General features: G+C 36.3%; 1 protein-coding gene across 2 annotated transcripts in view; it reads left to right on the top strand.

The window, feature by feature from the left end:
* Nucleotides 1–340: 340 nt before the first annotated feature.
* RAB28 (RAB28, member RAS oncogene family) overlaps nt 341–27,553 on the top strand; it is a 64,010-nt gene continuing 36,797 nt past the window's right edge. The window contains exons 1-4 of one of the 2 annotated variants that reach the window (XM_079305824.1): nt 341–797; nt 7,757–7,853; nt 13,056–13,144; nt 21,675–21,804. In XM_079305824.1, coding sequence (XP_079161950.1) covers nt 720–797; nt 7,757–7,853; nt 13,056–13,144; nt 21,675–21,804 — 394 coding nt within the window. In that variant the 5' untranslated portion in view covers nt 341–719. The remainder of the gene's footprint in view (nt 798–7,756; nt 7,854–13,055; nt 13,145–21,674; nt 21,805–27,553) is intronic. The other variant, XM_079305823.1, reaches the window with a different exon arrangement.

Genomic DNA, 27,553 nt, shown 5'->3' with positions numbered 1-27,553 from the left:
GGCTTTAAACGGAAAGAGTGCAGGGTTAGAATAGATCACGAAGAAATTCTTCCCTGTGAAGGTAGTGAGGCACTGGCACAGGATGCCCAGAGAAGCTGTGGCTGCCCCATCCCATCAAGGCCAGCCTGGACGGGGCTTTGAGCAACACGGTCTAGTGGAAGGTGACCCTGCCCATGGCAGGGTGCTGGAATGAGATGATGTGTAAGGTCACTTCCAACCCAAACCATTCAGCGACTCGATGATTTGGCTGCCATAAGTATTTATTTAGTCGCCATGTGCAGTTGCCATAGCAAACCTCCGCTGCCCCCCCGCTCAGCCCCACACGGGCCGGCCCCGTCCCCCGTTGCTTGGTTACCGCGCGGGGCGTCACTGCGCGGCCCGAGCCACCGCGGCGTGCGGCCGACAGCCGGGCCGAACCATCTCCCGACCCTGTGGGGGCAGAACTGAGTGTGTCCCGAAGCAGCGGCTGGACTTGTTGCTTTAGCTCCCGCCCGCTATTTACCGCTTCCCCCCCTTCCCTCTGCGCTGTCGTTGGTTTCGCCCCGCGCGGACCATAGCGACGGAGGGCGCGCCGAAGGAAGATGGCGGCGCTGGCCCGTTCGTTGCTGCCGGCTTCTTGAGCGCGGCGCTCGCTCTTCCCCCTGTTCCGTCCTCGCTCCTGCACCCGGCTCCTCCCGGCTGCTCTCAGCCTCTTCCTTCTCGCCGGGGCCGTAGAGATCATGTCGGACTCGGAGGAGGAGGAGAGTCCGGACCACCAGCTCAAGCTGGTGGTGCTGGGGGACGGCACCACTGGCAAGGTCAGTGCCGGCCCCGCTGGCAGCTCCTCTCCTTCGCCGCGGTGCCCCGAGCCCCTTCCCGGCCTTCGCCCTCCCGCTGCCCCAGGCTCTGCTGCCGAGGAGGGGGCAGTCTGTCGCGCAGCCGCTGTCGCGATACCTGGCTGGCTGCTCCCCCCCGGCCCCAGGCCCTGCACGGGAGACGCGGGCTCTTCCCGCCGGTGTCCGCGCCGAGCCCGCAGCCAAACCCTCTGACAGGGCTTCCGCACCCGGGGAGGTATCGGCAGCAGGCAGACGTGCACGCCTGTAATCCAATTCTCTTGAGCCGTAAGAGAAGGAGCGGCGAGTAACGTAATTGCTGTGGTGCTGACGGAGTTTCCCACTGATCCCCTGCGCTGCCGATGGAGGCAGGAGCTGCCCGGCCGGAGTCGCTGGAATCGCCCGCAGTCGCTCTCGGTGGCTGCAGTGCCCCGGGCGTGCAGGGCTCGGCTCGGGGCCGGGCACGTGTGTGCCCATGGAAAGGGACGAGCAGGGAACGGGGCTGAGCTGGGTCTGCAGGCGCCCTTCGTTTCGGATACAGAGCTGCGCAGAAGTTTGCAACTAGTGGAGTTACTGTAATAACAAAATTTGGAAAGGCACTGCTGGGTCTATTTAGTTTTCGTTTGTAACTTTTATTTTTTTCCCCCTATCTGTAATCACCACAATGAGATTCTGTTTATAAAAGTTTATTTATCAGTAGTAATCAAAAAATAATCAAAACAATCAAACAATAATCCAACACATTTCTATTTGTAAAAGGGAAATTTTGACAAGGAGAAAACAAAGAAGGCATAAGAGAGGCTGCTTTCTTAACTGTTTAAAATACTCGCTGATCTTAACTATACACTTGAACATATCTATTGTCACATATAGCTTGAATAATTTTGTGAGATACACCTGAAAATAGTAAATTTGTTGTTTGCCTGAAGTATGCAGTTTTCTCATCTGTCATTATCTTTTGAAACTACTTTTGAAAATAAATTCTTCTTGCTTCACAGTTCATATGAAAAGTGGAAATGTTCGTAGAGCGGGTTTAAATGAACTGCCTTACATTAATAGATATAAACTCTGAGTGAACGTACGCGTGGCTTTGTTCACTTACTTATTCAGAACTTTATAAAGAAACAAAACATTTTTTTGTCTCCAGTGATTCTAAACCCAGTCTGAAGTGGTATTGTATTCATCTGAGTCAGTGGATGGGCAATTCCAAGCAGTTGTGATGAGAGCATAATAAATGCACAGCATTGACAGCTGAAGTGCTGCTTCACGGGTAGCATTTCCCTGGAGTTTTCCATTCAAACTGAGGAATCCTTTCACTGCTGCTGTTGAGCAGTTTGTGGCAAGACCTGTCGCCAAACATGGATTTTCAAGCATTCTTGAGTTTTGATGTATATTCATTTTGGTTCCTACGTCTCACAGGAGCTGCCACTCTGCATCTCCTGCTGACTCCAGGAATCCCATGCTTCCCCAGCAGGTTATTTGGCATGAGCAGCAGCAATGCTCTGGTGGGCTGCTTTTCCTCCCGTCCCCCCTAGATGATGCTGTAATAGAGGCTCCTTCCCACCATCCCAGTGCCCTGGCAGCACACACAGATTTATTGTAAGGTCTTGTAAAAATAAAGAAGCAGTTGGGTCATGGAATGGAAGGATAAAATGTACCTAGTGCTATTTCAAGCACCTTAGAAGACTAAATTGTTGAGGTTCTTCTCTTTTGTTGTCTACTCGTTCCGCTTACGTGTTGAAACCTGTGTCTGTCTATGTGTTTTCAGCTCTAAACTGCTTGGCTCTCACATCTGGTTCACAGCTGGTTTTTGCACACATGCATACTTATCTCTCTCTTACTGTACAAAGTGTTGGTTTTTCTCTTCCTGTCACTCTGGTATCATGAGGCAGGAGGTGTGTAGAAAATGATGGGATATATTGAAATACTCTATCCTGTGTTTAGTGTAAGATGTTCATGTTCAGCTTCTTTTGGCCCCTCTTAAAAAAAAAAACAACCAAAATTGTTTTTGTGGGTCAGGTGGAAACTTTCTGTTTTCCTCACTCATTGCTTAGAAGCAAAGTGACTCGGGTTCTGTGCAAGGATTGGTAGCAGCTTAAAAACAAATCAGTGTCTGTTCAAGCTAAGGGTAATGTTTGTACATGAGCTAGGAATTGCTCTATCCATGAGGCAAGGGAGGGATGTTGTGCTTCTATTAATTTGTTTTGAAGTGGTTGAATGGATAATTGGATACTTAGAATTTTAAGGATAGCAATAAGCACTGCTGGAGCAAACTCAAGTAGAGAAGACTAAAAGTGGAAGAGGGCATAAGAGAAGTGAGACAGAGTAGTATCTGTAAAATTCTTAGGGTAAAATAGAAGTGGTAAGGTGATGGTGAACTGTGGAAAAGCAAAACTGAGGGAAGCAAGACTGGTTAGTCAGAAGATAATAGAAAATAATTTTAATGAACTAGATAAAATAGGAAAATAATCTGAAAAGCAATCAGAAGTGGGGACAGTGTGGGATGAAAAAAAGCAGCAATTATTAATAACAGCTGGCTTTTTGAGTATAGGAAGGACATATATACACACAGTAGCCTTACATGTCTAGGTTTTAAATCAACCCACTCTTTCTGAGCCAAAATTATTTTCCATTAAAATAAACCAACATTACTAGTATGGATTGAAAAAAAAAAAGATGTTACGATGTTTCTACTCTTTTTGTGCATAGATTGGCTTATACTGAAATATACAAGGGTGCAGATTTGAAATAGAATATTATTATTTGCTAGTGTTGGAGAAGGTTTTGGGCCTCTGGAAGCAAGTCTCAGAGCTGTTATTGGGAAGGGAGATCCTAAAAAATAGGTGTGCCGAGGTTCTGTTTATTTGCCATCTGTTGTAGTTGGAACTAGAGTGTGGTAGCAGAAACATTCTATCTTTTCCTTCTGGTAACTGTGGATAATGAAAATGAAAGAATGAGTGCTCAAGCTGGTATGGGAGTTTGCAGGAGATAAAACATAGGCTGACGTTAAGAGTAGTGTCCTGCTTGCTTTAGGATTTTTTAGGATACCAATTTTTCAAGCATTGCTTCAATTCTCAATTTTCTTGTTACAGTTGGGCTTCATTGATGGTGACAAAAAATATTGTCGTCACTGTTGAGTCTTGCAAATGGAAAATTGAGCGCAGTGTGCTGTGCAGATTGGCCCAGCTGCATCAAATAGATCAAATGTCAAGAAGTTGTGGTAATTTTCTCTTTTTCAGTGAACAAAGTTGCAGTAGTAGTTAGTTGCATTTGCAGTGGGATGGAAGGACATTAGCTTGGACAGTTGTGTGTTTTTATGGTAGTTAAAGCATTTCATTATTTAGCCTAGTGTTTGTTTTAGTTTTGTTTGTTCTAAAATTCGTGCCAATAGGATAGGACGTGACTGAGGGATGAGTGTAGCTGTGTTTGGATAATGGCACTGATGTTCTAGAAGGGAGCGAGGGAAGGAATAGATACATGTGGTTTTTGGAAAGTAGATTTTCAATTAGTGGCTAAAGTTTGTGTGTGAATGGAAATTCATGGCTTCAGAACTATGTGCTTGCATCTAATTGAATTTTGTTTTCATTCTTACAACTGTGATACTATATTTTGACTCTGCTTTCTCAAAAACATAATTCTATAGGACTTTACTTAAAGAGTTGTCATTGGTGGGGTTTTCCCTAGAAGTTTCTGGTTGCCCTGGTGAGTAGTCATTGCCAGAGCTGGCTATCTTTGCTTGTTCAATTTACTGACTTTTTAGTTTATTTCATAGATATTGTTTGCTTTTTTTCTTCTTTACTTATTATGAAGGTCTTCAGGAAGAGCATGTCAGCAGTTTATTGACATTGAAAAATAGAAGTAAGGAAGTGTCATGCTTTACATGTAAGGTTAAATTCCATCTTTGCTTCTTTAAAAAAAACCCTTCCAAAATATCCTATTGTATTTTGAACTTTATATATATATATATATATATATATATATATATATATATATATATATATATATTTGTTTACACTTCTATCTTGTTTGCAGTAAATTAGAGCCCAAAGATATTTTCTTGTTTTTAGCAGGGCTTTTTAACACCTTCAGTAGACTGTTGATATTTAGAATGGGATGTTCACATTCACTTCAGAGTATTTAAGACAGGTGTGTAATCCTTCCAGACTGATGGAATTTTTGCTGGGAATTCTGCTGTGAAGCTGGTGGTGTAGTTGTTTTAGTAGAGCTGCAAAGGAGCAAAGGCCTTCATGCTATCATACTGTTCTCTGACCTCAAAATTAAGGGGTAGAGTTGTATGGAATGCAACCTTTCTAAAAATGATCACTGATCACTAATTTATTTTTACAAAAACAGTTCTACTGAACCATTATTTAACTTCATTAATTCTTATATAGATTGTATTTAACATATCCTCAGGTAAAACTGTTGAGCAAAATCTTTTCTGGAAAGCACATCAGTAAACACTTCTGGGATTTGAAAGGAGTATTTGCATTGTAGAGGCACTTGAATATGCATTGACATAACTTCTTTGTTTATTGTTCTAAAGAATTTTGAACTGTTGCTCTTAGCATTTTGTGGATAAATGCTTGTTTTGTGAATAAATAGAGGACCCTAGACTGGTAATCCAACACCTTCCTTGAGCTCTAACATTTATTAGGAAAAAATTTAAAAAGGAGTTAGTCAATGATTTTGTGCTATAAATTCCATTGCCTTCAAGAGTACAGTGGAGAAAACTGTTTAAGAGGACTTTGCCATGCTGTTGATTACTTGCTGCTTTTATAGGTTGTCTGTTAATTGAATGTGTGTAATTTCTTTTTACTAACAGCCCTAGAAGTCCTCAGGGAATATTCAGTGTCACAGAATGATGAACTAATATTTACTGAGCCTTTAAAACAAGAAGAGCATGGTTACTTAGGATCTAAATTAGTGTGTTGGAGAATATAGAATACCATGATATAGTCAGATGATACTTGAATCTGTACTCTAGGCACTAGTTACTTTTCCAAAAAGGGAAATTTCAAGATGACCGTGGTGTATTCCTGCAGTCGTGTTATTGTCATCTATATCTTTAAGGTCATGATAGATTAAAGATGTCATTGTAACCTTGACATGCTAACTATTGGGATTAAATGAATCAGTTTTTCTGGCACTATCAATACTGTAGTCTGAATCTGTATTGAATTTTGTGTGTGTTGTTAGTATTACTGTCACATAGCTGAAGGCAGAAGAATCTTCTCATGATTCATCCTCTGTGGTCTTCCCCCTTTCCACAGGGATATAAAAATATAAGCATACTCATGCTATTTCTAGTTTACTTGCTTTTTTCCCCATCTGTTTTTTTATTTTTAATCCTCTTGGGGCTTGAGTTCAGTGAAGCAAATGAAAGTGTTGCCACAGGCGAACACTGTCTTACCGGACTGTTTCCTAAACATATCTTCTGATATCAAAATATCATTCATTATATATATGGCAGTGATAGGAATATAAATATGATATAGAAACATGAAAACAGTAAATCCTGTTTTATTTCTTAGTAACAAGTCTAATAGTGGAATAAATGTTTGCCTATTCATACTAGAGCATTAATGCTGAAGCTCCGTGATCATGTTTTAATGCAAAAACAAAAGGATACATTTGACATTAGCTTAATTTAGATTTTTGTTATAACCCTCTATTAATGGATCTTGCCTATTCTCATATTTCAGAGCTATTGGTATTTTTTACTAATTTTTTTTTACTAAATTTCCTCTTAACGGCAATTTCTGATAATGGTTGATGTGACTCATCTCTTCAGGTCTTGATGAATGGAAAACTAGCAGGAAAAAACCCTTCTGGCCTGTTTTGTCTTTTCTTAGATATAGGGGTTTTGTGAGCCTCTTATTATTTTTCCTTCTATAAATAGATAAATAAATATTTGTATTATTTTTCTTGTTGTTAATTTGTATTTTTATTTGCAAATGTCATGTCAACAAGAGATTTTTAAGTGTACACTAATTTGATGTTGGTTGTATTTTATACTTTGTAATATTTTGTATTATTTTTTTCACAATGCACACTTCTGTATTATTTATGATTGTACCACTATTTTCTCCTTTACATTTTTTGTGGGCCTTCTTTCTTTATTTCTTTCCCTTTCTACCCCCACCCCTATTTTTTTGTCTTGAAAGGAGATCTTCAATTGCTACTAAATTGCTACTAACAGAATATAAATTCCTTGCTTCAGTAGTTTGCCTAGTTTGTTGTGTATCCTTTTACCTGTATATAGTAAAAATTTATTATTAGGTCAACAGTGTATTGGTTTGCTTTCATAAATCCAATTGAAGAAATAAATTTTTAATGTTCTACTGGAAGGAGTGATTCTGTAAATGTGTATTCTTAATATGAGTTTAACTTCTTTTTTTTTTTTTATTGTGTGCAAGGAAGTATTCTTCCCATCTTAGTGATCCTGAAGCTAATGTACAGTGGCAGAAATCTTGCCCACTTAGGAGCCCCCTGTGGGTTCTGCACTGTACAGATCTCTGTTCCCTCCCAGAAAGTTGCTCTGGAATCATGATGTTTACCAGGGGACGACCCTTGTTTTGGAAATGGATGGTTTTTAAACATACTAAGATCTTCAAGTGCAGATAATGCCATCTAGATTTGTGTCAGTTTGAGCATACTAATGACACCTCCTTCAAATCTGTGTAGTATTTTGTAATAGGACTGAGAGTTTGTTTTGAAATCAAAGCAAATATGCACCTTGCTTCTTTTTGCATAAATTAGTAGCCTTTACCACCTCCTGTTATTATGTTGAAACTGACTGGACTGCTTGTCAATCCAAATCCATGAACACTGTTAGCATTCATTGAATTAAAAAGTGCTTAACTGTATTTCATACTTCTGGGTTAACATAAAGTTTGTTGCTGCTAAAAATGACAACTTAATTTGATACTGTTCTGTTTTAGACATCCTTAGCTACACGTTTTGCTCAAGAAAAGTTTGGAAAACAGTACAAACAAACCATAGGACTGGACTTCTTCTTGAGAAGGATATTATTGCCAGGTAAGAAAACAAAAACTAACACTGAAAGGTTGGGTGGAAGCAAGACAGATTCTTCAGAGTAATGTGTACTAGATAAGCTTAGTGCAGTGATTTTTATGGCAAAGTAAATTAGGTTGTTTGTAGAATATTTTGTTCTTACATTCTTGCCAGGTGTCAAAAACTTATGGAAGTTACATCTCTAAGTAAAACACTGAATTCAAATAAAAGGAATACTATCTGTATTGATGGATTTTATCATCCCTGCTTGAGTGCACTCACTTTCCATATGGATAGTGTAATACAAAACAATGAAATGGAACTTTAAACTTATTAATTGAAAAAGTATATGTGTTTTGAAAGAAATAGATATATTTTTTAATGAAATACACAACTCATATTTGAGTTGTGTGAGAGAAGCATAATGCAGCTATGGACTTGCAGTGCTCTAATATGTGAATGCTGTTTTATGCAAGGCAGCATGAAATTGCTGGCATTTAATAGACCACTAAAATTTAGGGTCCCTCGGCACTCATAAAAATACAGTTTGAGCATTCAAGATGTTTCACTTCACGACGGCAAAGAAACTATTTAGATGCCAGTTGCAGCATGCTGCATGGAAAATGCAAAGAAATAATTAAAAAAGACTAATTGCTGTTTAAGGTTGTCTCTGAACAATTGGGGTTTAAAATATGTCTTTTAACTCATTTGTGTGTGCTCATATTCAAAGTATGAAAGTCTGTAATTAAAACATTTATTTCTGGATTCAGAAATCAGAAGTTAGAAAAAAGTTTGTGTAATTATTAAAAGCTGTAAGGAGATTTGATAAAGTTGATGCAAGTTCTGTAGTTCTGTCTTCTCCTTGTGAAGGGTGAGGAGGGAAGCAAACCCAGAGATTAAGCATTTTATGTGTAACCTGAAGTTATAAGAAAATGTATGCAGTTCTTGAACTTATTTTTAAAAAAATTATATTGCAGATAATTTCTTGGTTACGTTTATATATTTTCTTAAGTGAAATAGAATAATATTTTCAGACTATTCCCGTGTTTACTGTTTTGGTTTGGCTATTTTGCTGTACATTTTTAGTATCTGGTGAGTGATAAAGTACCAAATTCCTGTGCTTATTTCTCCATAAAATGAACAGAATAATTTTTTTATTGTTCTGCTCATGCCTCTAAAAATACCAATACTTAACAGCAATACTTTCAATGTGTACACAAATCATGCAGTGTGCATGCTGAGAACTTGTATTTTGCAAGATTTTTTTTCTAGCTGTTAAGCATACAAAAACATTAGTGGGATTCTAAATATCCTTGTTGAGTAGAAAATTTGGAAAATGATCAACTATTGCTTCATTCATTTTTGTTCATAGTTTATTTTGTGTGTGAATTTAATTCATTCATAGTTCATTTTGTATAAAATTAGAATGCAGGCAAAAATAGCACCAAAAAAGTCAGTCCATCTGTTTTCCTCAAAACAGTAGCATTTGTATTCATATTCAGCAAGAAACATTTTTCTGTAGGTTGTCATTCTGGTTTTGCCTATGCCTATATATGTGTTTAGGTATATATGGCTCTCTATTTTATAGGTAAACTGGACTAGTCGTGGGGAGTGAGAGGGAGGGAGGTAACATTTCTAAATACTGGAATGGGAAGCATTACTTTAGTAAGTGGATTTTTCTAATTTCTTGATTAGTGCTGGGTTTACAGAGCTGCTGTGTTTACTTGAAAGGTCAATTGATACCACTGCACAGAAATTATGTGTGCATCAGTAGGAAAAAAGACTTGATTTCTCATACTCAGCAGGAGAATTGATGAACAACTATGGTTCAGTAATTAATTTTTTTCTTCTTCAACGTAAGCAAAGATTCCAGAAGTCAAAATTACAGATTTCTATAATTGCATATTTAGTTGCCATAAGTCTTCACTGAAATATAATATAACTTACAAAACAAAGTATGTTTTCCTAGTTTTGTTTTATTTTATTATTTTTTATTTTGTATTTTTTTTTTTAAAAATTTCTAAGATAAATGTGGCATTTGTCTCCAATTGTTTTAGTAGCTAATGCAGTTTTACAGTGAAAATTGTAAATATTTTGCATGGTAAAACAATGCAGTTTAATACAAATCAGAAGTACTTTTATAAATTTTGCACGTGTTCAGTGTTGTTCAAATGTCTCTAGTGTTCAACGTGACAAATTCACTTAATGCAGTTTTTCGAAATACTTTTTTTTTAAGTGCAAATCAGTTTCATTGCATTTATTGAGCAGAATTTTGTATAGTCTGGATGCAACCATGGTGTAGGTTTTAGTGCTTAAATAGTGTAACTTAGTCAGAGGGTCTGCTGATAGAGCCTCTTAAGAGCCATAGTTGTGTACTTTTTGGGAGGTTGTGGGTGCACTTCAGTAAACAGGATTCTTCTGTTAAAAGGACTTTTTTTTTAAAGTCCTTGGTGTAAAAAGTGGTCAGACTTGTGTTTTTAGTTCCATCTTGATTGTGCAGCACTTTAAGTAAGGTTAACCAGTACCCCAAGTGTCCTGCAGGGTCACTGCTGCTGCAGCCCAGTGGCCTCAGTTCATACCAGAAGCAATCTGCACACCTGCACTGTGCTGCCTCATGTATTTCACTTTGTGTGCATTTTCTGCAGAGTAAAGGAGTGCTGGGTTCTTTTTATTCCTTAATAGTGTATTACGTGTTATTTTGATGGGATTCTTCTGTTATTTTTGTTGGAGTGTTAAGACTATTTCTAAGATCATTTCTAAGAACTGTCTTATTATGTGTGGTTTCTTTTTGTTTTGTCATAAGTCTCTAGTTTTTATGTTCCTGTTAAATTGAAAAAATAAAATATTTCAAACTTTTTGCAGAAAGCTTCATGTGCTGCTATCCCAGTTGTTATTGAAATACTTGCTAGGTAAATTGCCTGCAGCTTTTCCTTTTGTCAGAATAATCCTAATATCCTTCTTTCTTCCCCAGAATAAATCTGAGCACAAAGCAAATATTACAGAAACTAATTGAAAAAAAAAGGGAAAAGGAAGCATTTTGCTCAGGAGATGATCAGCATGAATTTCATAGTGAGGTTCTAATTAAGAAGGAGTTCACCTTAAATGAACATACGAACATACCAATCTTTCCCCCCCCCCTTTTTTTTTTTCTGTTATTAAAGAAACAAAGTAAATAATTTGTAATAGGAGATTTTTTTAGTTGGACAATTACAGTTAGACTGTTTAACTTGCTGCACTAAAATTTCTCACATTGTTCCATGCAGATTATCCAGATACTAAGGCCAGTATGTTCTGCATAATTATTTCATTAGGAGGAAAAATCAAGTTGAAATTTTTTAGAGCACTTGAACACAAAATTAGGCATCTGAAAATTACTGAGTTTGAAAGTGATAATATTTATAAAGGGTTTTTGTTTTTTTTCCCAAATAGCTGACATGAATGGCACAGTGACTTTCCACTAGAATATATATGGGTAGAATACTGTAGCATGGTGAGCCTTTGAGCCTACATAGTTTACCCACTGAGGATGTATAATCTTTTTAGACTGTGGATGCACTAGTTTATCCATGCCAGATGCTTTGTGGAAGACTTTTCTGCATTGTTTGCAATCATTTGTATTCTAAGCTTTTAAAATAATTAATTAAATAATACATAGTATATGAATTATCAAAACAAGTAAGCTTTTTGTTTATTAGAAAAGGTTGCCTTTTTTGAACAGGGGTGCTTATGATGTGTTTTCTGAGCTCTGTGTGGAAGTTGTCTTGGTATTACATAAAACTCAGTGTAGCTTAATAGTACTGTTTCACATTGGTCTCTTTATTTTTGAGACCAAGGCAGCAGTTTTGGAAATCTGCTCTTTTAACCAGATGAAAGCAAGGTGCATTATAAAAATATAATGTGGTATATGTAATACCATGAATAGCATATATTCAGCCATATAGTTATAATCTGCTGGTTATTTTGACATGGCTGTGATACATTTCCTTAGAGCACATTCTCTGGTGGAACCAATGCAAACATATCAGTTATGAATTTACAGCTGAATGGATCATGTGGTGTAAAATCAGATTACATAAAATAGTTGAAGTAAGAATATGTCTTTCTTAGCAAGCCAAAATAGTGTGTTTGTTTTCACTTGATTTGCAATTGTTGCAATGTGAAATTTGTTTAATTTTTTAAAATCTAGGAGTAAAATTAATAGGCAGTTGTGATTATTTGTGTGTAGAATTTGTATTAACATATGAATGTCATGTGAGTTGTATGTGGATTAGAAAAAAATTTGTCAGTCCTTACTCTGTTAGAGTTTGGTGCTCCCAGGTAATCAGCACAGTTCTGAAAACAGTTCTTACCATGCAAAATGTGAGAAATTATACTTTAATATGTTTGTATGTATATGGTGCCATACCTTTCTGTGTATATTTTTGATCTATGAGTTGCTGAATTGTCTTGCAGAATATGTATGATTTGTAGGATATTAAATATTTTGTATTTACACTGATTCTTTTCATTAGGTTTTTTTTAAAGCCTGTTAACAGTTTCAACGTAGCTTAAACATGGTTTAGAGTAGAAAGAAAGATCTATTCTTGGTGAAGATTCTTTGAAGATGAAGTTATGTAAATCATATCCAATTTAGCTTCATGCCTTAAGGTGGTGAGTGGAGGGAGTAATTATAGTTGCATCCTCAACTTAGATGTGTGTCAGTATTTCCATTTTTTACTCTGTCAGCTATATAATTCTGTAACTGTACTCTACTATCAGCACCACTACCAAAATGAAGTTCTCATTAAGATTGTTCTTGCTTCATCATCTGTAAGGAAGATTTGGAGAGGGAGTGAGGAAGGAACACACTGTACAAAATAATGTGGATAAGTTGGCGTTAATTTTGTTACCTTGCAGTTCCAAGTAACACACAGTAGAAAATTCTTTGTGCAGTTTTACATGTTTTGTCAGTGGATATGTGTTATATATTTTCTAGTCAGAAGTGTTATACTTTATGGAATTCCAATTATTTTCTGCTAATATTAGATATGTTAATAACTAACTGTAGCTTTACTGTATCTTAATGACTTATCTGGACACAAATAACTTTTTTCCCAGATGATACAATCATTTTTGTTTTGAAATTCAGTTCCTGTCTCTTGTCTACTTCTTAAAAGCTATTGTTGTTAAATGTATTTGTATCTAAATATTTCAGGTTACACAATATCTGTATAATTTTTTTTTCAGGAAATTTGAATGTTACTCTTCAAGTGTGGGATGTAGGGGGACAAACGATAGGAGGCAAAATGCTGGATAAATATATTTATGGAGCTCAGGTACAGTATAAATGCTGATTTTATCTATAACAATGATATAAATTAATTGAAACTTTGTTCTTTAAGTTGTTCATACATACATTATATATAGCTTTCAGTTGATTGTTTCATAAATCTCAAAAATGTTGAATGTCTGTTCAATCTAAACTTAATTGATATTAATACTCTACTTTAATTTTGGTGTGTAGCTAATTTTTTAGAGCTGACATAAAAAGCAAAGCAAGTGTGTGCATTTATAGAACTGAATAACTCCCAAGAACAGATGGTTGTTTCCAGGCTTTGTGTCTTTAGTTAAGAAAAGCAATCACAGTAAATAGTAAAAGCTATTTGGATATCCACATGGTAGATAGAGTGGCTGCTTTCAGAACAGCTGCCTCCTGGGGGGAAAAGGTAGAAGGAGGAAATTAAGAGCAATCCTACACCATTAAACTCATACATGCAACTGGGATTATGAGAGGGCAAACAAAAGGAGACAACCAGGTAGCTAAATATTTTTGCAGAACTCCTGTCCAATGAAGTTTGTGTTCAGGTTAACTAAGCAACTTAAAGTGGATGGTAGGATTCAGAACAAAGCATTATAACACTGTCTTGAGTCATGACATGATTTAGGAGGATGCATTATAAATGCCAAACTTCTTAGCATGAGTGGTCCTAAAATGTACTCTGTTCCTTACTTTGGAGTTTGTAATGAGTACAATATGCATAATGTGCTATTAGATGTTATAGAACACAGGGATGGCTAATGAAAGAGATCAGGATTTATTAGTTAATTAGATAAAGAGAAACTTGTCAATGTAACATTTTATCACTTTCAAAAAAAGTCAGTGTTTTTAGTTGTTGCATCTGTTTTATAGCATATTCTTTTTTTTTTTTTTTAATAAAAACCGATTAGCTGACCTGTTACAGATCTACCAAGCAATAGGAGAAAGTGGCTTCCACGACAGAGGGAATTTGATTAATCACAAATTGTTGCCATATGTCTCAAATAAATTTAATGAAGGAAATACAAGGCTATTAGCTTTGTCTGTATTGAATTTGGTGATAAACTTAGGAGTTTCTTACTAAAAATAGTAGGTCAAAAAGTTAATACCAATGCCCAAAAGTGCATAAAAAGTTGATATCAATAAGACTAAAATTTGATTTCTTTTAGACATTCAGAACACGTTAACAAAAAAACCCTTATGTCCAATCTCTTTGTCTTTAATCTTCTTCCAGTCCTCATTTTAACCCTAATTTTGTAAATGGACTAGTGATTTTTCTCTCCCAGTGTTGGCATGTATTGACAGTGTCTATAAGAGGCTTCTTATCATCCAAGTTGTGTTCTGACACACTTTTCTATTGGCTTTGTAACAGTGCCTGTTAAAGATGCATAAAACTCTCTGTTCTCATCTATTCATGAAATGCCATAAATAGTTTGGAAAGGCACTGCTTTCAGCTTATTTCTAGGCATAAGCTTATTGCAGGTTGAACATCTGTAGCTTTTTAAAAGAAAAAGAGGAAAGGCAAAGTAGAACAAGTAGGAGTCTTATAAAGGAAAATCCTTTTAAATATGGATAAAAATTCCTGTGAATGGACAACAAAACAGTGAGAAGTAATTGGGAAGAGGTAGCATGGAGTTGGCAAGGGTAAAATGTGTACAACCAGCTTGATTGCTGTCTGTGGTTAGATGGTTAGCTCTGTGGAGATGAGATCAGTGGATGTAATTTATCTTCATTTCAGCAGGGCCTTGGACATAATCTCCCATAATATTTTTACCATATGTAGAGATACAGGTGGAATAGTTGAACTGTAAATTTACTGAAAATCTGAATGAACGGCTGGATTTAAATGTCTGTAGTCAATGTCTGACTGATTGTAAGTTTTATTTCTTAAGGGTTGGTACTGGGGTTGTGTCTTTTACTAGTTCTTTTAACAACAGAACAAAACATTGTAAGTTTAATGAATAGCACCAAACTGGGGAGGGTAAGGCTGATATTGAGAGAGACCATGACCAACTGAAGGAGTGGACCAACAGAAACCTTGAGAGGTTTGGCTGATGATGGATGCCAAGTCCTGCACCTGGTACAGAATAATCTTATGCAGCTGGGAATCAACTGGAGAGTGTGCAGTGGAGGGCCACAAAGGTGGTTAATTGTCTGGAGCATCTCTCTAATGAGGAAAGGCTGAGAGAGTTGTGACTGTTTAGCCTGGAGAACAGAAGGCTAGTCAATACATATACACCATGCAAGAAGGATGCAATAACCAGGCTTTTTTGTGTAGTGTCTATTGATAGGACCAGAGCAATGGGAACAAACTGAAACTGAGGGGATTCCTTCTGAATGCCAGGGGACATGTTTTCTACTGTGGGGCTGACTAAGAACTGGCACAAGTTGACCAGAGAGGTCATAGAATCTCCATCCTCAGAGAAACTCAAAAGCCATCTGGTCATGGTCCTGTGCAGCTGGTTTTGAGTGACACTGCTTGAACAGAAGCATTGAACCAAATGAGTTGTCGAGGTTCCTCTCAACCTCAGTCATTCTGTGAAATGGCTTTGGAGGATAAAGCTCTTGGATGGGTGTCTTATTGAGGTGAAAAACAGTTGAATGGGATTTGCAATGCATCCTTGGAGCAGTAAAAGCTAATTGACTACTGAGCTGCATTAGTAAGAATGAAGTATTTAAATCAAATCATGCTCTCTGACATTTTCAAGGCTACATTTTGAGTTCTGTGTTCTGTTTGGGGTTCCCTAGTGCAAGAGAGCCTTTAAAATATTAAAGTAACTCAAGTGAAGTTTGCTACAATAAACAGCGTATGTTCCTGTGGTGTATTGCACTTGGTCAGCATGTGTGGTGCAGCTGGGATTTCAAACATCTTGTTTATAGAGTACACAAGCTGTACAGATATAGATACAGCAGATTATTTGGACCTGTCACAGAAATTGTGTTTGTCTGTATATTCTTCAAATCTAAATAATTCAGATTTAAAGTACCTGTGTGGAATTGTTTGTGGCATACCTATGGTATGTGTTGTGCCTTTATCAAGTATTTGCAGATGCCCATAGCCATGTGTAGATTTCCATCTATTTGATCATTATGAGATTCAGAAATCATATGCTGCTGGATTCTTATTTCTGTGCTCAGAATGTGAATGGTAGGCCTACTTCTAAAATGCTGTGGCCAGCTGGAGATGAAAGTTTAGAGAATCTCCAGCAACTGAAAAGATTATGGTTTACAGTTCACCTGATCTTGGTTGAAATTTGGTCGGGATATCAGCAAGAATAAGTGGAGCATCCATCTATACTTCACTGCAAAAACTTGCCATTGGAAGTTTCTTTCTCTCTAATGAGAGATGAATCAATCCTGTAGGATAGATCTTTTGATTAGGTTGCTGTTAAGATGCTATGTTTTGATTGAGATCCTCTATTTCTTGTGTCATGTTTTAAAACAAAAATTGGAGATTTGAGCATGAGAAGTTGTGTTGGTTGCAGTTGGAGAAATTGCAGTTCATTTCTGTCTTGAAGCAGTTGCTTCCTCCCTGCACATTTTTCATTTTTTACTCTGACACTGCTCATTTAGAACAATGTAGTTGCTGCATCCTGTCTTGGTAGCTGGATTTCAGTGGTGGGATAGAAGGACTCTGCAACGTGTGGGGAAAAGAAGAGCATTCCATTCTTTATAAATAAGAAGTGATACAAATCAACACCAACTAAAAGCTGTTTTAAACTACCACATTTATCTCAGAATTGAGAGATGCTGAGAGTAATTGTGCAGTCAATTGCCACATCTGTATTGGTAGAGAGTAAATAAGTCAGTTATGGCAAGTTAATCACACGTATCTGAGTTACTGCATCCTCAGTATCAGCATAGACAGCAGTGGTTAAGTATGTGTGGACTGTAAGGTGCTTTCATTTGCAAAAAACTCTGTTTTCATCTACACATTTCTACAACAATAAAGTTGCTCTTTACTAAATTAATATTCTGTGAAATATTCAGAAAAAATACTCTAGAATTTTGGCCTGACTTATCTTATAATATTAAGGAAAATACAAAAGTTTAGTGCCTTGATGCAAATGTCAGTCATAGGATGAGGGTAGCTGAGAATAAATGAAGAAGAAAACATATGTTTTTAATTATAGTTTTCTCTAGCTTCCTTTTATTGTGACAGATCTTGACATAAACTTGGCACGTCTTAAATTTTGATTATCAGTATGAATATATTGCCTGGTTACAACACTTCCATACTAGCACTTCAGTTTTGAAATAATGCTGCTGCTGTTTGCGTGGTAAATCTTTCAAAAGCACTCCCATATCTTACCTGTAATTGCTGTCCCTACCCACATATCTAGTTTAAATTATCTTTAAGATCTGGCATATGTTACATCATAAATTGGCTTGTTAATGGGAGTACTGCAGACTCCACTTTCTCCAGGGAGCAGCAAATAATTTCTGCAATATTCTCAGTTTCCAGTGACCTATTTTTGAAAATGCTCTATGATTCCAAAACAAAAAGCACTCACATATGTACTAATGTGGGCAAAATGTCTCTTACTAGAGTGTAATTATGCAAGCAGGGACTATTTGCCATGTTGCTGGAGACTAGAGAATCAATGTGCTGTTCTTGGCATGTCATCTACCATGTGTTTCAAACCTTTTTCATGGCAGGGAAATACAGTGCTTTTGTGTAAAAATGCCAGTGTTAATTTTCCTCCTTAATTCCTCACACATAACAGGGAAACAACAACTTTTATGCTGTCTACTTGGTCTGTACTCCATATACTGTAAGTTTGTGGAAAATACTATGTTTTTTTTTTTTTTAAGCAATTATGGGATTTCTCTGTTAACTAAAAGAAAAAGGTGAAATAAATTTTAGCCATGGCGTTATGACTAGTCCTTCATCAATTATCTGTATAATACTATTGTATGTAATTAAATTGCTTGTGGAGTACTGTTATGGTGAAAATCTAAGCACAAAGTATTCTTTGTGACCTGGATGCCATGCTACATTTTTTGTTGCATCTCTGTGGTGTTATAACTGCCATCTTTGTTTCTTAAGTGCAGCAAATATTGTCAAGACCAAAAAAAAAAAAAAAAAAAAAAAAAAGTTTAAGAAAAGAATGTCTTTAGAAGCAGTATTTCAGATCACAGAGAAAGGGACCAAAAGGAAGTTAAGTCAGCTTGAGTTGCCAACTTTGTTGTGATTTCTTTGATGGTAAATCCACTGTGAATACCCTTTCATCCAAAGGGGTAGGTAGGCTACAGTTGTCTAGAGGACATGAAGCAAAGTAGAATTTTGATGGAGAATTGCTTAGGAAGAGTTGGCTAACCTTAAATGCTCACACTTTCTTATTTTTTCTCCATCGAACTCTGATTAGTTCTGAAGATGATTTAGATAATCTGCTGTTTTGCAAGCTGGTGAGAGAACTGAGCTGGTGAAAGAAGCATTGCTGTGTGCTCTTTTCTCATTTACAACTTTCAGCATTATGACTGGCATTTTTTTTTTAACCTGTACCATACCTATCCTTTAGATTGAGTTTCTTTTCCACTGAACATTTAATAACACAAGTATGTCCTTCCTAGACCAAAACTTAGATTGTGAGGCAATTACATACGTGCCCAGGTATTGGATAGTTATAAAAATAGTCAGGAGAAATTAACTAGGATTAACTTAGAGATGCAAGATATTAAGGAATAAATTGTACCAAAATTTGAAGAGGGAAAAAAGATGTTTAATATTAGATTTGATTGTTGAAGAAGGAAAGATAGCAAGAGGAAACTTTGATGTCATAATTCTTAATTTCCTTGAAGGAACTGATGAAAGCTATTCCTCAGAAATTAATGGTAATTATATAAATGTGACAAACAAAAACTCAAGTTTGCCAAGGAGTTGATAACATTGGAGGAAACTAGATAGATTGGTATTGCTGTCATAAGAAAGTAGGAGTTAGAGGGATCTCAATAGGATCCTTTTTTGCCTTCCTTCAAAGCTATCCATGTGTAATGACTTCTAGCAACCTTCAAAAAATTTTCAGTGTTGATGACTGTTATAGATGGTGTATTTCAGAGCTTTGCTATTCTTAGAGTTCTCCATAGGGTTTTTTGTTTGTTTGCTTGTTTTTAGTATATACCCTTGCTATAATCTTCATTGTGTGTGTTAAACCTATTGCTACATGCTGTATTGATCCCAGATTTGTAAGAAGGCTCAGGGTGGGTGTCAGAAGGTCAGTCATAAAACACCCTCTGAGTATGGTTAACTGAGAGATGGAGCAAGGCTGCTCAAGGATTTGTCAAGTTCCTGCTTGTAAACTTCTAAGGATGGGAGCTGAGCAACCTCTGGTCAACCTGCTTTATTTTCCTCATGGTGACAATGCTTTTCATTAGATATGGTTTGAATTTCTCTTATTTCAATTTATGCCCACTGAGTTTTATCCTGCCATGCTCTACTGTGAAGAGCCTGGCTCCATCTCCTTCATTGCTTCCTCATGGGTATGGGAGGGCTGCTTTTAGGTCCTCCCAGAGCCTCTTGCTCTTCATGCTGAAGACTTTGAGTTTGTTCATCTCTGCTTCATAAAACAAGTGCTCCAGTCTCTGATCATGTTGCTGCCCCTCTGCTGAAGTTACTCTACTTTTCTGATGTCTTGGCCCAAAGATGTGTTCTGACTGGATGTATTCTTTTAGATATGATCCAAAACGTGCTGAGTAGAAAAGTCCCCCGGGCTGGTGGCTGTACTTCTGTTAATGCAGCCCAGGATCACAGTGGCCATCCTTGCTGCCAGGGAATGTTGCTGGTTTGGATTTAGCCTGCTGTCTGACAATACCTGCAGGTCATTAACAGCTGCTTCCCAGCCAGTCATGCATTGTTCATTCCTTCCCAGCTGCAGGACTTTGCACTTATCCTTGTTGAATGTTGAAATGTTCCTGTTCACCCATTCCTTGAGCATGTCTGCTTACACCTCTGTGGTAAACCTGCGCTCAGGCACATTGGCTGGTTCTCCCAATTTAGTGACTTCTGCAGATTATGTATAAAAGCATAGACAAAGAGAACTCCTGTTATCTTCTCTTAAAACTTGTACCAGCATCATCATGCCTGCCATAAGTCATGCGTTTGTTGAAGCAGTCAGGTTGTTTTCCCACTTTTTTCATGTCAGTCATGGTTTCCAAACTATGACACTGTTACTGGTTTCTTCTAGTGTACCCTTTTTTGACATTCAAGTGTTTGAAGATGAATGCATTATTTCACCTAGAATGTTTTATGCCAGTGTGATATTTGCAAAATAAACTCCACGTATTCAGCTGTGGAACCTGCTACAAAGCCAGATGCTTCCTATTGTGCACTTGATTATTGGTTCCTTTGAACTTGTCATGGTATTTATTGAATTGCATCTTATTATTTTTACACTGTGTCATCATAAATCTAAACTCTCCTCAAATAGTCTTGCAGTCTGTACTAATTTATTGTCAAATGTGAAATTATGAAGTAAGTGTACACTGTGTTTTGTGATCTAAAGCACTCCTTTTAACTATTGGTTGAAACTGAACCTTGAAAAATGCCTAAGAAAACTTGAAAAATCTTTTATATTGACAGTAGGTCATTGACCCAGCTATTTTTGTATGGGTCATACTGTTTTTTCAGAATATTTGTGATTATTTCATGTGAGAAACAGTGTGAAGATGTAGGGTTTTTTTGGCAGGTGCAAACTCCATGAGAACGAGAGACTGAAGCCAATTCTGACTTCATTCCTCATTTTCAAGATACTGACCTTAACAGAGTGTAGTGGAAAGCAGGGGCAGAAGACTCAAGAAGATCTGAGAGATGATCTTACAGTTTTGGAGGTGTTGGAAATGACATTTGGACTGTTAATAGGCTGTACTTTATAATATTGGATATTTGTGCTGAGGAGTTGTCAGTAGTGTCTGCTTTGAGTGTTTGTCACCTGTATCTTGGTCCAAAACTTCTGAAATATATGGGAATCCTTTTTGAGTTCTCACCATGTCTTTTAGGTTCTCTTTTGAAAGTTTAAAGCTCGGCAATACTTTTTACTTATCTTTTACGACGCTGAAGGAATGGAATCTGGCTTTTATCCCCAAAAGACAGCAGAAACATGACAGACAATGTGCAGAAATGTAAAACTGAACTGCCTTTTTTTTTTTTTTCAAGTTTTTTTCCAAAACAGGGAACATTGAAACTGCAACTAATATCAGTTAAAATAAAAGTCCTTCTCTGGTGTAATTTTGATCTTCGTATTAGTGTGAAATGCTATTTTAAGTTTATCATATACAATTTGTAATATTTATGATATAACTAATTATGCTCTTGACTTTCCTGCCATATATTTTTCTGAAAAGTGAATTTGGAACACATGAAATTCAGGAGAGGTACTGTAATAACATATATACTATGGAAATTTGTAATTCCTTTAACTGACCCTTAGAAGATATGATGCCATTATTCATTAATGCTCTATTTTATGACAATAATAATTTAGACTGATGCAAATCTTACCATATTAAATTATTTTAAATCTGTAACATTTTAAATGTATCTTTTTATTTAGGGTATTCTCTTGGTTTATGATATTACCAATGGCCAGAGTTTTGAAAATTTGGAAGACTGGTATAATGTGGTAAAAAAAGTGAATGAAGAATCAGAAAGACAGCCAGTTGTGGCCTTGGTTGGAAATAAAAGTAAGTTACTCATATTTACATATTAATTGAAATACTCTGGATGTGCTTTGTGATCACGTAAGTTTTCTTTTCACCACCAAAATATGACACATCATATAATCATAACTTAGATAGTTTCCTAATTAGATGGATTCCAAATTTCCCCATTTCCAACTAAAAAATCTTACACAAACATTCTTATTAACATATCTGATGTATTGATCCTGGCTTTCTTACCCTTTTTTCTGTTGAAGGGGGTAAAAGAAACAGATACAAATTTTAGAAACAAGTGGTAGAAGCAGATACATAATTGTAAAATAGTATAAATGCATTTATTTGAACAATAGAAAAATATTTGGGGTTTTTGCACTTTCCAAATAATTTGTTTCTATGTTACAGTGACCATGTCATGAACAAACCTGAGAAAAGGACCTTATCCAACAAATTAGAATTGTTTAAAATGATTTGAAAACTTTCATTCAGAACCATTATTTGTAGTATTTGCTACAGTGATGCAGGAACATTTTATGACATTAATTATGAAAGACTAATTTCCTGTGAAGAAAACAGAGAAAGTCTTAGAGTTACTATATAGAAATAGCACTTCTGAAAATATAACACTGACAGTGTTGTACTCCAGCAGACCAGAGTCAATAATACAGATTCTGTTGAAATTCAAATGAAAAATATTTTTCACTGGTTTCTATTTTGCCCCAAAATTGGACTTCCTATCTGGAGTTGTGCAAATCTCATGAAGTATTTGCAGTAAGATACACTGTAATATCACATAAAAAAAATTCTTGTGTGAACTGGGACAATAGATGTGGAAAATGATACATTGTTTTGATTTGGAGGCATTTTGTTTCTCTTTTTTCCCCACATGCACATGCCTACAAATCTTTAATATTCAAGTGTTTTCTTGGGAGCATCTGGAAATAGAATCTGGTTTCCTAGGTGAGTTTTCAGATAAAGGCTGACTGACTAGTGTCAGGGCTTTACTTTTATGAAAATAGCAGCTATAGGAACTGTGCTTACTGCCTTGTTTTCCTTCAGAGGCTGTGTCTAAGGAAAAACAGCAAAATATTGATTTCATGTGATGCTAAGGGTATTTCTTGCTGTTGCTCATGTTGAGCATGCAGGAGATGCTGTTTACAGAGGTTTTTTTTACTTTCAGGATTTTCAGGATTTCAGGATGATAAAAATTAGAATTTGAAAGTATATTTATAGTAGGATAAGAATATCTAGGAGGGTTTCCACCACAATACTAAAAAATCAATAGTTTGTAAGAGGAAAGTGTAGCAAGGCTTCTGTTCAAATAAATTTAAAACAAGTTGGTTATATAGAAACATGGTGTTGACTCTCACATACTATGAAGAGATAAACCTGCTGGTACCAACAAATTATTAGGAAGGAATCACTCTGTTCAATTTCTTTACTTAGTAAGTGATAAAACACTCATATGCAATGCAAGAGCAATAATAGGTTAAGAGCCAGGAAAAGCCATTTGATGAATTGATGAACTTACTTGACCTCATGCAATACTCCAGTGAGTGGGTTCTATCTCAGGATTGTACTTGGATTTTTTGAGCTCTACATGTCTTTTAGGAAAATATCCAGGTAAGCTCACTGAAAGACTAGAAATGTCAGTATGCACAGGCAAGTTATTCTCACACTTGACTTTCTTTCCGATAAAAGCTTTTAAAATTTGTCAAGAATGCAGTTATTTTCATTTATAGCAAGTATAAAGCTTTGGACTGGTCTTTACATACCTTAATAAGAATTTGGAAGCTCAGGCTCTGTTTTGAAACTTTAGCTTAAAGTTAGTTACTTAACTTGGACTGTCCTTTGTCTGTTTTCTCTTACTAATACTATCTGAACTGCATGTGTATTTTTTCCATTTTGTGGGACCTAGGGATAAAGCTACAGCTTGGAAGAAAACAAAATTATTTTTCTATACAATATGATATAGAAAGCTTGAAACAGTACACTTAAATTCTATTAAATGAAAATAATTTCCCTGGGCAATTTTGTCATTGAAAGCAAATTATTTGATGCATAGCAGTATATGATGCATAATTGTTCACAACTGTTAAGTTGTGCAGTTTTATAGATAATTTATTAGTGGTTTCTAGTATAAATTTGTAGTCATTCTGTTAAATGTTAAGTTTATGGGGATTTCGCTAGTATTCCATAAATCTTTAAGAAATTGTTCAGAGCTGATTTAAATGAATCAGTGCTTGTTTTCACTGTTCTGGTTTATTGTGCATTGCAATAGATTAGCAGCATGAACACAGTAAGATGCTGTGTCTGTTTCAAGCATGATAATTAACTTCAGAATGGTGTCAAGCTATTAAAATGTCCTGTTGTGATTGTAAGAGGTTAAGATTTACTCATGGAACATTGGAAAGAAAGATAATTTCTGCTTAAAAAGCTCCAGTCAGTTGCTGGTACCTCATCCATCAGAGATTTATTTGAAAATAATAAAGCGGTATGAATTGACACCTAAACTCTGGAATTCTGGACCTTGCCACCTCTGTTTTTTATTTTCATTTTTTAATATTTTCTTTTTTGTTTGTTTGTTTGTTTGGGTTTTGTGGGTTTTTTTGGTTTTTTTGGTTTTTATTTTTTTTTTTTGGGGGGGGGTTTGTTTTTTTGGTTTGTTTTTTGTTTTTTCAGTATTAGCTAAAATGAAGGACTGTCATTGCCCACTAATTTATTAAAAATGATTGGGAGAGCAAGAGCTTCACAGATGCAGATCTCCATTCTATAACCAGTACGTTATTTAAGATGTCTGGGCTCCTCCTGGGTGCTTAGTTTCAATTTTCATTCTTTTTTTCTTCCTGTACCTTTTTTCTTTTTTTCCATAGCCTGTCCTACACATTTGGTCAGAAGATCTTTCCCAGACCTGCTTTCTGCAGCTATGTTCATCTATAAGTTGTCTTTCCACAGATTTTTGTCCGTGTGTTTATGAACAACAGAAAGAATTACAAAATTTAATGTAGAACTGTTTTTTTCCTATTAATTATAAGTAATAAAATCTTAATGATCCTGAACTTTACACCTGATACTGAATCTCAGATTTGACTTTCTTAGTAACTTACGTTGTATTATTTTATTCTAATGAAAATATAAGGTATATTTGAAGTGTGCTTATATCTGTGTTGCTAGTAACACTTGCTTTGCACTGCTAATTGGGGAGTTAACCTTACTGTTAATTTTAACTTATGTTTCAGAGTTTCTATGCAACAACTCAAAACTTTTGTATATATGTTGCTGTCAAATACCTTGATTTGTATGGTATAAATGAAACTGTAGTTATCAAGTGAATGAATTGTGTTTTATGCACTTAGGATCTTTGCTTAAATTAGGTATTGATAAAGTTCAGTGATCACAATGGATCTTCTAGTCATTAAGTGTGAATTAGAGGGGGTTTACCTTGTTTTGTATGACTGATGTGTTTTCTTCCTTTCTACCTTGACTGCTTTATATATTTTCTTCTGCACTAATCTATAAGCAGTCTCCTCAAGTGTCATACCAGCATTTTCAGTGGATATATTGTAAACAAAAATTAACCCAGGTTGCATGGGAGCTATACTCATTTTGATTTATAGCTACCAAGATGGTCTTAGGGCAGTGGTTATCTGTAGCTTATATAAGGGGTAGGAATTATCAGGTACTGGTGTATAGTGGCTAGATGAATGATTTCTCTTCTTAGAGATATTAACCAGATCCACTCCTCAATAAAGACTAATAACTCAGATTTTTAAACAATCTTCATGACAGATGAGGGCACAGAGGAGAATGCATCAACACTAATTAAGAATGTTGACCATTTGTTCGTCTTAGCCGTGATTAATTGATCTTGGAGTGCTATCTCTGAACAGGAAGTTGTATGCTGTTACATTGTGAAGTTTAAAGGTTACATTTTAGTGTACCCTTTAACTTGCCCTTACATACAACATAAAATGTTTTTACCTATCTTATCTGAGCACAGAAAGAAACATTTTCCAGCCCAGATACAAATTAACATTTGGTGTACTGTGTACCAATGTGAATCTGGCTGGTTACAAGACTTGCCCAGTCTGCTTTTAGACTGTTGCTGCATCATATAGTTAGTCTCCCCTGTTGTGCTCAGAAAAGTTCTTTGTTAATACTCACTTTGAAAATCTGTTTTATTTAAATTCAGATCTATGCATTCATTCTCTTGTCCATCCCAAACTCCCTCAGTTTTCTGTTCTTACTTCCCATGGGCTTGCTCTTTTAAGGTCCTTCACTTGTGCAGAGCAGCTAGTGCAAAGACGCCTGTTCTTTAGTCTTATGCCTGATTAAACTAAAGTTCCTGTATGCCCGATGGAAGGTCTGGTCACCTGAGCCTTACACATGCTCTTGGGATTGGAGGGTAAACTACTTATATGCAGAGACTCCCTTAAAAAGAAAACCTTGTCCTGTGCTACAGTCAATTTACCAACTCATTTGAATAAATGTAGAATGATACTCTGTTTAAAAATACATATAGAATATTTATCTCAACCAGCTTGTAAGATTAATAGAAAATTGCATTCTTATGGATTTATTTGTTTCAGTGGTCAGGTAACTTTATTAAAAATTACTTTTAACAAGAAACTTAAATTAATGGAAGGCAACACCACAGGTGAAAATGATATTTTATTCACCATAATATTGTATATCCAACCCCGTGTCTCAGCATGCTCTGTATTACTTTAGCAGTGGGAGCAACCTAGGAGCACACACATTTTTGAGTAAGAAAATTACTTTGCTTGTCTGAGAAAGCATTCTCTTCAATATTTTGATCCTAAATCACGCTTAGCTTAACATTAATACTGCTGGGTACCATCCATGCTGAGGAGATCTATTTAATTATGTCTGTTAAATTGCCTTGTGGACAAATCTGCTAAACTGTGATTAGCAGACAGAGCTTGAGCCTCAAGTGCTGCTCTTTGGGAAGGATCTGAGCTTACAGAACTTTATACAGAACAAAAGAAGGAAAGTTTATTGCTCTTGTAGTATTTACCTTGCCATATTGTATTGTCTGTGAAGGGAAAACTCCAGGCAGGAAAGATTACAAGGATCTGTATGTATGTATTCCATTCAGGCTCCAGTCTTCATGTGCCTTGCTGTGATAAATGTATCTGTTGCAAAGGGTTGCAAATCAGCCCATGCTTTACTTTGAGCCTTCTTTCAGAATCGTTCACAAAATGATCTCTTGGATGAGAAGGCAGTGGACACAGAAGTTGATAAGTAACCTGGTTGAAGGCAAAGTTTTAGACTTCTAGACTTTCTTAGAGTGCTGCAGCCATTATTGAAACATGTATATAGTATATTTTTTGATGTTGAATCCTTTCTGTCATGCTGCTCAAAAAGACAATTAACAATCCTTATTCTATGCCTGCATTAAGCCCAGATAGCATCAGTTAGTAGTGAGTTTGTTTTTTCATTTGTGTTCTGCTGCAGTCTGGGATTCCTTACAGGGTTGAAGCTGAACAATATACACAACTTGCACACAGAAGATATGTTACTGTTGTACTGCTTGTCTGAGTTTGAAATTTGTACAGTTAGACAGAGCCCTGACAAAAATAGGTGAAGTTCTATGAAAATCAATGAATTTGCATTCATTTGAACCAGGGCAGTTTAGATCTGTGGAAACTATTTTCAGAAAATAATGTTCTCTCATTTGGGTCATACAGTGCTTTAAGAAGAAAGTGAGAATAGTCATGAACTATTCCAACTAATAAACAGTTCTTATGTTACT

This window comes from Erithacus rubecula (assembly GCF_903797595.1).
Source record: "Erithacus rubecula genome assembly, chromosome: 5".
Taxonomy (NCBI): domain Eukaryota; kingdom Metazoa; phylum Chordata; class Aves; order Passeriformes; family Muscicapidae; genus Erithacus; species Erithacus rubecula.
The sequence above is the reverse complement of the archived record's forward strand: the minus strand, read 5'-3'. Positions and strand labels throughout refer to the sequence as shown.